The sequence below is a fragment of the Aotus nancymaae genome, unplaced genomic scaffold (genome assembly GCF_030222135.1).
Source record: "Aotus nancymaae isolate 86718 unplaced genomic scaffold, 86718_ANA_hifiasm-v0.15.2.pri h1tg000067l, whole genome shotgun sequence".
Taxonomy (NCBI): Eukaryota; Metazoa; Chordata; class Mammalia; order Primates; family Aotidae; genus Aotus; species Aotus nancymaae.
Window position 1 is genome coordinate 6975451 of NW_026988482.1, and position 12381 is coordinate 6987831.

A 12381-nucleotide genomic window follows, 5' to 3' on the forward strand; every position below is an offset into this window, starting at 1 on the left:
GATGGCCAAATATTTCGAAGGTTTTTTGTTTCTGAATGCCAGATCAGTGTCTCCCCATTAAGAGTAAAAATTAGGTAGCGATTGCAGGAGGGACAAACCTAAACGAGTCTGCTAGACGCCTCAGTAAGAGCTCCAGCGACTGACAACACTTATCAGGCAGTCTGAAAGTGCAGATCGGCAAGCAAGGGAGGAAATCAGAAGTTAACTTTACGCATTGTTTAACTTTAAAAAGTAACAGGATATTACAATAAGGTTTGGAAGCCTACATACGTGGAAAAAAAAAAAACCCACTTTTCTAACATACCAGCTATTTTTTTTTTTTGTATGTAGCCTTCCAGTCATTCTGATCCATGTTATTTTACATAATTGCAACTTTAGTTATATACTTTTATATCTTGCTTTTCTTATTTATTTATTTATTTTTATTTTTTATTTATTTATTTATTTTTGAGACGGAGTCTCGCTCTTGTTACCCAGGTTGGAGTGCAATGGCGCGATCTCGGCTCACCGCAACCTCCGCCTCCTGGGTTCAGGCAATTCTCCTGCCTCAGCCTCCTGAGTAGCTGGGATTACAGGCACGCGCCTCCGTGCCCAGCTAATTTTTTTGTATTAGTAGAGATGGGGTTTCACAATGTTGACCAGGATGGTCTCGATCTCTCGACCTCGTGATCCACCCGCCTCGGCCTCCCAAAGTGCTGGGATTACAGGCTTGAGCCACCGCGCCTGGCCTTTTATTTTTTATTTATTTATTTATTTTTATTTTTTGAGACAGCGTTTCACTCTTGTTACCCAGGCTGGAGTGCAATGGCGCGATCTCGGCTCACCGCAACCTCCGCCTCCTGGGTTCAGGCAATTCTCCTGCCTCAGCCTCCTGAGTAGCTGGGATTACAGGCACGCGCCACTGTGCCCAGCTAATTTTTTTGTATTTTTAGTAGAGATGGGGCTTCACCATGTTGACCAGGATGATCTCGATCTCCTGACCTCGTGATCCACCCACCTCGGCCTCCCAAAGTGCTGAGATTACAGGCGTGAGCCACTGCGCCCGGCCTCTTATTTATTTATTTAGAGATGGGGTCTCACTCTGTTCCCAGACTGGAGTGCAGTGATGTAATGCCAGCTCACTGTAGTAGCCTCAACCCCCTCGGCTCAAGTGATCCTCCTGCCTCAGCCTCCTGAGTAGCTGGGACTACAGATGCATGCCACCACACCCAGTTATTCCTGCTTTTCTTAATAAACACTGTATCATAAGCAATTCCTTATTTCAGTCTTCAAAGTTATAATTTTAATGTCTTCACACGGTTTTGTCCAGTGTATTTATCTTAATTTACTAGTTGATTTCCTGATTATTTTCATGCCTTTATCCTAGGAAGTCAGGAAAAACTGCATACCTATCCTAAGGCACTTCCTCATTAGCTGAATGACAATTATTCTTGGAGGCTTGAGCGCTACCTGAAAACACATGTGAAAACCGCAGAGAAGAACGCAGTAGGGACTTACATTAACAGCCAGCATATCATTTTCAAAGGCCTCACGCAGCTTCTTCATAATCTCTATCTCAGCACAGGCACAGGCCTCGACCGTGCCCTTCACAGTGATGGTTCTTTCCGGGTTGTATATGCTCAGATCCTGCAAACTGACCCACGAGAAGAAAAGAGAAATTTGGTTTTCAACAGGAAAAATAAAATGCCACAAAAAAAAAAAAAATCACAGCCGGGCGCGGCGGCTCACGCCTGTAATCCCAGCACTTTGGGAGGCCAAGGTGGGTGGATCACGAGGTCAAGAGATCAAGACTATCCTGGTCAACATGGTGAAACCCCGTCTCTACTAAAAATACAAAAATTAGCTGGGCATGGTGGTGTGTGCCTGTAATCCCAGCTACTCAGGAGGCTGAGGCAGGAGAATTGCCTGAACCCAGGAGGCGGAGGTTGCGGTGAGCCGAGATTGCACCATTGCACCCCAGCCTGGGTAACAAGAGCGAAACTCCATCTCAAAAAAAAAAAAAAAGAAAGAAAAAATCACAAACAAGTCTTGGTGGAGAGAAGACTCAGTTCTCTCACGACACACTGTGGTGTGGAATCCCTGCCATCTTATTTCATATCTTACCAGTGATTTACATCACATTCATAGTGAAAAATGGCCACCTGGTAAGTATTACATTTTTTTTTTTAAAAAAAAAGATGATGGAGATAATGGCATCACTTCTGATTATATTCCCATTTTAGGGAAAAGTAGATGAAAGAACTGGACATACTGAAATGCTAAGATGTTCCATTACCGGCATGATTAATCTGAGTAAGTGGCTTACGATGAGATTGTTATCTTGGTCCCTGTTTCGTGTTCAATTTTCTTCAAATTTCTGCCTTCTTTTCCAATCAGTCTTCCAACCAAGCCATTGTGGGCCAAAATCTTCAGGGGAATCTCTTCGGCTCTAAAAGAGATAAGTAACAATTTAACACTTCAGACAGGTATAATAGTTGTCTCCCAAAAATCATTATCTTGCTTTTTTCTTAAAAGTGGAAGTCATTTTGTTCAGGTACCAAATGGTGATGGGATTTAGGAGAGGTCAGGTCCCTCACCGACCCTAGTTCATGAATTTTGATTAGCATAAGCCAAACCATGATAATCCTCCTCCCTTGTAGTAACTGGTTGGAAGTGGATCCATGAGGCTGATCTGGCCAGAGGGTATTACAAGAACTCTACTGGGTGAAGGATGTTCTCCTTGCTCTTAAAAAAAAAGGTACAAGGGAAAGTGATGTTAGCAAGATAGCAGAATAGGAACACACAGGTCTCTTTCCCCTACAGACAACTCAAATCAACAACAGACAGACTTGTTGATTTGAGGAATACTTCTGTGAGAACTCTGAAAATCAGCTGAGAAGCTATACTATGAAGTCCATTGTAAACTAAGAAGGAATTCCAGGCCGGGTGCCGTGATTCACACCTGTAATTCCAGCAGTTTGGGAGGCCAAGGTGGGCAGATGGCTAATACAAAATTAGCCAGGCATAGTGGTACATGCCTGTAGTCCTAGCTACTTGGGAGGAGATATATATATATATATATATATCACAAAGAGTAAGAAAATTCAGTGCTTTCACAGCCCCACTCCCTACATGGCAAACTGAAGAGCAAAGGGGAGGAAACCCTAAAGGCTGGGCTCCTCCGTTGGGACAGAAACAAAGATTGGATTATGCACACAACATTTTGGCTTGTCTAGAAGGTGCCAGAAAATCTGGTTTTTGTGTCACTGATTCAGAGTACTGACAGGATCAGCATCAGAGTTCAGAAGCTGCTGAAAACAGAGGCAAGCAGCATTTAAGGACTACGGTTCTGCAGTCAGACATCAGAGGGCTCAAGAGATCAGAAAAGGTTTGAGAGGTCCTAGAACCTCTAGCTAGGATTTCAGGTCTTCCACTGCCCAAAGCCAGTACACAAAGACTGTGAGAGGTGGTGGTTTTTTCAAACGCCCAAATCCCAACAAAAAAACTTACTAGGCATACAAAGAAACAGAGAAACATAAGCCAATCAAAGGACCAAAATAAAACTCCAAAACTGACTCTCAGGAACACAGATCTACATGCTCCCCAACCAATAATTAAAATAATTGTGAAGATGCTCAGTGAGCTAAACAAGAACACAGACAACTAAATAAAGTCAGAAGAATGATGCATGAACAAAATGAGAGCATCCACAACAAGACAGAAATTCTAAAAAACAACCTAACAAATTCTGGAGCTGAAAAATACAACCGAACAGAAAAATTTGTTAGAGGAGTTCAACAGCAGACTTGACCAGGCGGAGGAAAGGACCAGCACATTTGAATATAGGTCATTTGAAATCTTCAAGTCAGAGGAGTTAAATAAATAAATAAAGTGAAGAGAGCCTAAGGGACCTATGAGACCTACCAAGTAGATCAATATAAGCATAACGGGAATCCCAGAAAGAGAAGAGGGAAGAAAGGGGGATAGAGCTTGTTTGAAGAAGTAATGGCTGAAAACTTTCTCAAATATAAGGAAAGAAATGTACATACAAATCAAAAAACTTAAAAGAATTCCAACTGGGACAAATCCACAGAGAACCACACTGACACACATTATAATCAAACTGTCAAAGTCAAAGATAAAGAGAGTATCTTGTAAGTGGCAAGAGAAAAGCAACTGTAACATACAAAGGAGCTTCCGTAACACTATCTGCAGATTTCTCAGCAGAAACTTTGCAGGCCAGAATGGAGTGGGATGATATATTTGAAGTGCTGAAAGAAAGAAACTGCCAACCAAGGATACCATGTGTGGTAAAAGTATCCTTCAAAAATAAAGGAGAAATTAAGACTCCCAGATAAATAAAAACTGAGAGACTTTATTACCACTTGACCTGCTCTACAAAAAATGCTAGATTCTCTAATTTTCCTTGTGCTGTTGATTTCTGGTTTCATTCTGTTGTGATCAGAAAAGATACTTTCTATGATTTCAATCTTCTTGAATTTGTTAAGATTTGCTTTGTAATATTATCTATGCTGGAGAGCTCCACGTGCACCTGAGAACGTGTATATTCTGCCGTTGTTGGATGGAATGTTCTTGTATGTCTGTTGGTCTATAGTGTTGCTCCAATTTATTTCCTTATTGTTCTTCTGTCTGGTAGTTTTATCCATTATTGAAAGTGGGGCACTGAAGTTTCCTACTATTGTGTTGCTATCTATTTCTCCCTTCAATTCTTTCAAAGGTGACTTCATACATATATAGAAGCACTGAGGTTTGGGATTATAGGCACCTGCCACCACACCCTGCTAATTTCTGTATTTGTAGTAGACAGGGTTTCACCATCTTGGCCAGGCTGGTCTTGAACCCCTGACCTCGTGATCCACCTGCTTTGGCCTTCCAAAGTGCTGAGATTACAGGTGTGGGCCACCATGCCTGGTGTTTTGTTGATTTTTTTAAATAGTGATGTGCTTTGATTTTCTTTTGTGTATTTTTTTTTTTGAGACGAAGTCTGACTCTTGTCCCCCAGGCTGGAGTGCAATGGCGCAATCTCAGCTCACTGTAACTTCCGCCTCCCAGATTTAAGTGATTCTCCTGCCTTGGCCCCCTGAGTAGCTGGGATTACAGGCGCCTGCCACCATGCCTGGCTGATTGTTGTATTTTTAGTAGAGATGGGGTTTCACCATGTTGGCCAGGCTGGTCTCGAACTCCTGATCTCAGGTGATTTTCTCACCTTGGCATCCCAAAGTGCTGGGATTACAGGCGTGAGCCACCATGCCCAGCAGGCAGTGTATGTTCTTACAGATTTTTTTTTCTTTGAGGATACTATTGTAATTACATAAAACATCTTAAAGTCATAGCATCCTATTTCAAACTGGTAACAACTTCACTTCAATTGCATACAAACACTGTATTCCTTTACCCCAGCTCCAAATATCAAAAGTTATATCTTTATATGTTTTTATACCCATTAACATAGATTTATAGCTTAAAATAATGTTTTTGGCATTTAAATTCTATGCACCAAAATTACTACAGTATGGGTTACTATATTTACCTTTACCAGAAAACCATATATTTTCATATGACTTTGTGTTGCTGTCTGTCATCCTTTTATTTTGTTTTATATTTTATTTTATTGTTTTTTCTTTTTCTTTTTTTTTTTTGAGATGGAGTTTTGCTCTTTTTGCCCGGGCTGGAGTGCAATGGCCCAATCTCGGCTCACTGTAACCTCCACCTCCCAGGCTCAAGTGATTGTCCTGCCTCAGCCTCCCAAGTAGCTGGGATTACAGGCATGGGCCACCACGCCTGGCTAATTTTGTATTTTTAGTAGAGATGGGGTTCAACCATGCTGGCCAGGCTGGTCTCAAACTTCTGACCTCGTGATCTGCCCACCTTGGCCTCCCAAAGTGCTGGGATTGCAGGCATGAGCCACTGCACCCAGCCCCATCCTTTTATTTCAACTTGAAAATAACTAAACACAAAACCCGCATAAAAATGGTAATAATAAAAATCAGAGCAGAGATAAACAAATATAATCAACAAAACTAAGAGTTGGTTATTTGTAACCATCAACTAAACTGAAAAATCCTTAATTAGAGTAAGAAAAAATAGAACATTCAATAACTAAAATCAGAAAGGAAAGAGGGAATACTACTACCAGTACTACAGAGATAAAAAGGATTATAAGAGAATATTATGAACAACTGTATGCCTACAAATTTGATAACCTAAAAGAAATGGATCAATTCCTAGAGGGAACATACAACCTACCAAGATTGAATCATGAAGAAATGGAAAGTCTGATCAGACCAATAATTGAATCAGTAATCAAATATCTCCCAACACAGAAAAGCCCAGGACCAGATGGCTTCTTCGGAGAATGCTACCAAACATTTAAAGAAGAATTATCACCAATCCTCCTGAAACTCTTCCAAAAAAAATGAAGAGGAGGGAACATTTCCAAGCTCATTCCGTGAGGCCAGCTTTATCCTGACTGCAAAGCCAGACAAAGACACCACAAAAAAAGAAAATTTCAGACCAATATCTCCGATGAGTATTGATGCAAAAATCCTCAACAAAATACTAGTAAATCAAATTCAGCATATGAAAAGGATTATATGCCACAACCAAGTGGGATCTGTTCCTGGAATGGAAGTTTTGTTCAACATACAAGAATCTATTAATGGGGGGCTGGGCACAGTGGCTTATGCCTGTAAACCCATTACTTTGGGAAGCCGAGGAAGGAAGATCACTTGATGCCAGGAGTTCGAGACTAGCCTAGGGAACATAGACCCCATTACTATAATTAAAAAAAAAAAAAAGTCAATCAATATAATAAATCATATTAACAGAATGAAGGGGGAAAAACTACATGATCATGTCATTAGGAAAAGCATTTGACAAACTTAATACCCTTTCATAATAAAAACACCCAACAAAATTAGGAATAAAAGGAAATTACCTCACCAAAAGACCATTTATGAAAAGCCCACAGCTAACATCACACTTAATGATAAAAGCCTGAAAGCAAAGCTTTTCCACTAAGACCAGGAACAAGGCAAGGATGCCTACTCCTGCCCATTTGTACTCAACATAAACTGGAAGTCCTAGCCAGAGCAATTAGGTACAAAAAAGAAAAAAGGCATTCAAATTGGAAAGGAAGACATAAAATGATCTCTATTAACAGACGACATGATTTTATATGTAGAAAACCTTAAAGATTCTACCAAAAAAAGTTAGAACAAATTCAGCAAAATTGAGAGATACAAAATCAATCAACACGCAAAAATCATTTACATTTCTATATACAACAATGAACAATCTGAAGAGGAAGTTAGGAAAACACGAACATTTACAACAGCATCAAAAAGTACAGAATACTTAAGAATAAACCTAACCAAGGAGGAAAAAGACTCGTACACTGAAAACCACAAAAGGTTACTAAAAGAAATTTAAAGGCACAAATAAATGAAAAGATATCCTGTGTTCATGGATTGGAATATTTAATATTGTGGAGACGTTCATACTACCCAAAGCAATCTACAGATTCAATATGAGTTCTATCAAAATCACACTGCACATTGTTTGCAGAAGTAGAAAAATTCATATGGAATCTCAAGGGACCTTGAATAGCCAAAACAATTTTGAAAAATAAGAAAGCTGAAGAGCTGACTTCCTGCTTTCAAAATATATTACAAAGCTATGTAAACAAAACAGTATAGCACTGCCATAAAAACAGATAAATAGACCAATAAAATAGAATAGAGAGCCCAGAAATAAATCCTCGCGTAGAGTGTTCAATGATTTTTGATGCGGCGCTGAAACTACTAGATGGGGAAAGAGCAGTCTCTTCAAATGGTGCTAGGGAAACTGGACACACACGTAGAAGAATAAAGTTGAACCATTAGAACCATTATTTTATACCATATTAAAAAAAAAAACTCAAAATAGATTAAGAACCTAAACCTAAGACCTAAAACTATCAAACTCCTAAGAGAAAATGCAGGGAAAAGCTTTATGATATTGGACATGGCAAAGACTTGTTGGTTATGATACCAAAAGCACAGGCAACAACAACAAAAAATTAGACCAACGGGAGTATATCAAACTTAAAAACTTTTGTGCATCAAAGGATATAATCAACAGAGTGAAAGGTCAACCCATGGAATGGGAGAAATACTCACCAATCATTTATAAGGGGTTTGCTATGGTTTCAAAGTCCCCTCAAAACTCATGTTGAAATTTAATTGCCACTGTTACAGCGTGTGATTACAGTGATTACACTGTAACAGGAGGTGATTAGGTCATGAGTGCCTTCATGGACGGATTAATGCAATTATCACAGAGTGAATTAGTGGGCTGAGGATGAATTTGGACCTATTTCGTCTCTCTGTCTCATGCATTTGCTTCTGCCTTAGGTCTTCCACCATGGGATAACCCTCATCAGATGCTGATACCACGCTCTTGGACTTCCCAGAACTGTGAGCCAGATAAACTTTTGTTCTTTATAAATTAACCAGTCTTGGGTATTCTGTTATAGTAGCACAACATGGACTAAGATATAATGATCCAAAATACATAAAAGACTCCCACAACTTCTGTAACAAAAGAATCAAATACCTCAATTAAAGAATGAACAAAGGGTTTGAATAGACATCTCTCTAAAGTTGATATACAAATGGCCAATAAATATATAAAAAGATGTTCAACATCACTAATCACTAATGATTAGAGAAATATAAGTCAAGACCACAATGAGATGTCACCTCGTACCTATTAAGATAGCTGTTATCAAAATAACAGAAAATACCAAGTGTTGGGGAGGATGTGGAGAAACTGAAACCCCTGGGCACTGTTGGCGGGTTGTAAATTGGAGCAACTGCTATGGGAAAAAGTACGAAGCCTCCCCCAAAAAATTAAGAGCAGAAAAAAAAATTAAGATAGTCAATTTTTGTTTTTTGAGATGCAGTCTTTCTCTGTCACCCGGGCTGAAGTGCAGTGGTATACTCTCGGCTCACCACAACCGCTGCCTCCCGGGTTCAAGTGGTTCTCATGCCTCAGCCTCCCGAGTAGCTGGGACTACAGGTGTGCACCAGCACACCTGGCTAATTTTTGTATTTTTAGTAGAGATGAGGTTTCACCATGTTGGCCAGGCTGGTCTCGAACTCCTGACCTCAAGTGATCCAGTGCCTCGGCCTCCCAAAGTGCTGGGATTAGACATAAGCCACTTCACCTGGCCTCACGGTAGCATTTCTTATAGATGCACTTAATTATTGCTTGGTGTAATTACTCATAATTTGTTTAATGAGTATCTTTCCCACTGGACTGCTCCATCAAAGCAGGAACCAATGGGTGAAGAAATGGTATGTGGGGAAGGAAAAAAAAAGCAGGAACCAAGTCCTGCTCATGGTTATGGCCTCAACCTCCAGCAGTGCTTAGCACAGTGTAGGCACTTAAAAAAATTTTTTTCTAAGATATTCGAACTCTATCTTGGCTCTACACGAAAACATAAAAACCCAAGATGTAAATTAGTTTTTTTGACTATTTAGAATTTTATTAAGTTGCTTGAACCTATACTGAAGAATCAAGGAAGGTGGCTGGGCATGGTGGCTCACACCTGTAATCCCAGCACGTTGGGAGGCCAAGGCGGGTGATCACCTGAGGTCAGGAGTTCAATATCAGCCTGGCCAACGTGATGAAACCCTGTCTCTACTAAAAATACAGAAATTAGCTGGGTGTGGTGGCAGGCTCCTGTAATCCCAGCTGCTCAGGAGGCTGAGGCAGGAGAATCACTTGAACCTGGGAGACAGAGGTTCCAGTGAGCCCAGATCATACCACTGCACTACTGCTGCCTGGGCGACAAGAGCGAAATTCCATCTCAAAAAAAAAAAAAAAAAAGAATCAAGAAAGATATTATTCACAAAGTTCCCAAGAACTTGGATGAGAAATGGGCTTTTTCAAATTAAGCTGTGGCATTTGGGGGATTTCAAAAGCCCCAAGTAGAATAAATAATTCATAATAGAAAGGATAGAGTCTCTTACGAAATCTAAGAACAGATCTGTAATGTACTTCTTTTAAGGACCATTTTCATCTTCTTGGTTTTGGAACACTCATGTTTGACATTATTTGATTCATCCCTCTCTGCTTCTCTACAAAACTGCCACCACTACCCACAAACAGATTTTGCCAAACTGAAAATCTCCTTTTTCTTTTTTTAGGGACAGGGTTGTGCTCTGCCACCCAAGCTGGAGTGTGGTGATACAATCATAGCTCATTGCTCAAATTCTTGGGCTCCAGCAATTCTGCCTCAGCCTCTGAATAGCTGAGACTGCAGGTATATGCCACCATGCCCAACTAATTTTTTAAATTTTTTGTAGAGATGGAGGTCTCACGATGCTGACCCGCCTGGTCTCAAACTCCCAGCCTCCAGCAATCTTCCTGCCTCAGCCTCCCAAAGCGCTGAGATTACAGGTATGAGCCACTGCACCCGGCCTGAAAGTCTATTTTTATTGTATTATCTATTCCATCACCACTCATTCATTTATAATACAAAGCCAATTTGTTTAGTAAGAACTATATTTGCCATTTGAATTGGGACAAGCCTCATTACACTGTGGATTCCTATAAGTACTTCATAAAATAAGGGGAAATGGCTGGGCACAGTGGCTCATGCCTGTAATCCCAGCACTTTGGGAGGAAGACATGGCCCGATCACTTGAGGTCAGGAGTTTGAGAACAGCCCGGACAACATGGTGAAACCCCATCTCTGCTAAAAATACAAAAATTAGCTGGGTGTAGTGGCACATGCCTGTAATCCCAGCTACTTAGGAGGCTGAGGCAGGAGAATCACTTGAACCTGGGAGGCGGAGGTTGCAGAGAGACGAGATGGTGCCACTCCACTCCAGTGTGGAGCAACAGAGTGAGACTCTGCCTCAAAAACAAAAACAAAAAAAATGGTGGGTGGGGGGGGAAGGACAGACAGAAGAAAAAAGTAGAAGAATAAAGCAACCATGTGGAAACCAGTTTCTACTACCTAAGTAAATGTAATCCAATGTTAAGAGTGTAAACAGCTTAGAAGCATGGTGGGAGAAACCTTTTCCAGGACAATAAATGATAGGTTTGGTGACAACATACATTCTACACTAGCACTGTCCAATACAATGGGCATTAGCTATACACATGGCTACTGAACTATGAGTAAAAATAAATCGTTCAGTTCCTCCACTGCACTAGTCAGACTGCAAATACTCAACAGCAACATGTGGCTAGTGGCTGACCTATTGACAAGTGCAGATATAGAACATTTCTGTCACTGCAGAAAGTTCTATTAGACAGCATGAGTCTATATGTTCCTCCCAATGATTACCAACAGTGGGTGACAGAAGCATGAAAATCACAGAGAGAGACATGCGGGTGGAGACACAGCCATCCTGTAAATGCCAAAGATCTACTTCCCACTGTATTCTACCTGGGAACAAGCTTCTTAAACATAATCCCTCCCTGCCTCCATCACTGAGAAACAGAGTTGGGAGTTTTTGTTTTTTTTTTTGAGATGGAGTTTCGCTCTTGTTACCCAGGCTGGAGTGCAATGGCGCGATCTCGGCTCACCACAACCTCCGCCTCCTGAGTTCAGGCAATTCTCCTGCCTCAGCCTCCTGAGTAGCTGGGATTACAGGCACGCGCCACTATGCCCAGCTAATTTTTTGTATTAGTAGAGACAGGGTTTCACCATGTTGACCAGGATGGTCTCGATCTCTTGACCTCGTGATCCACCCACCTTGGCCTCCCAAAGTGCTGGGATTACAGGCTTGAGCCACCACGCCCGGCCAGAGAAGGAGTTTTTTAAAAAATCTCTTGGGTTAAATGAGGGAGAATCTATTCTTTTTCTCTGTTGAGTGATCTGGGCATTGCATGCAAACTTACAGTTTGGTCTCATCTGCCTCTTTCTGCATGATTTCAAGAATCATGCGGCATGCTTCAGAAGTCCCCTCTGGGGTGGCATGGATGGTGACAGGCTTCTCTGCAGCTCCAGAGTTCTCTTTTCTATGGATGTCTACACTGTAGGAAAAGAATCAGGAGCCATAATTACAAGGTCATCTAGACAGGATCCTCATCCCAAGAAAGCATCACACCAGCCACTGTACAGGAAGGACGCAGACAGACAAGGAGGCGTCATTAGCACGTCTGCAACCGATGCTGTTCTCCAAGGAGGAGGCAAGCAGTGCAGGGGGTCTGGTGCCAAATTTTAATTATTTGCAGCTCCATTTAGAAGGGAACGGTTCTTACAGGAGTGCTGTAGGACAAAGGCACTAAGCCAACTCGGTAATGAAGCCAGTTTGGTAAATGAAGTATTTTGTGTAGTCTTTCAAATGACTGCAGAAGTGAAGAGTAAAGTGAGAAGGATAA

General features: G+C 41.1%; 1 protein-coding gene across 5 annotated transcripts in view; it reads right to left on the reverse strand.

Moving 5' to 3' along the window:
- The window catches only part of IGF2BP2 (insulin like growth factor 2 mRNA binding protein 2), a 179472-nt gene that overhangs the window by 27130 nt on the left and 139961 nt on the right, over positions 1-12381 (reverse strand). For all 5 annotated transcript variants that reach the window (XR_010338942.1, XR_010338941.1, XM_021674467.2 and 2 more), the window contains exons 7-9: positions 11899-12033; positions 2306-2428; positions 1498-1633 (exon numbers count right to left, since the gene is read on the reverse strand). Coding sequence is in view for 3 of the 5 variants with exons in the window: in XM_021674467.2 (XP_021530142.1) it covers positions 1498-1633; positions 2306-2428; positions 11899-12033 (394 nt within the window). In the remaining 2 variants the exon portion in view is untranslated. The remainder of the gene's footprint in view (positions 1-1497; positions 1634-2305; positions 2429-11898; positions 12034-12381) is intronic.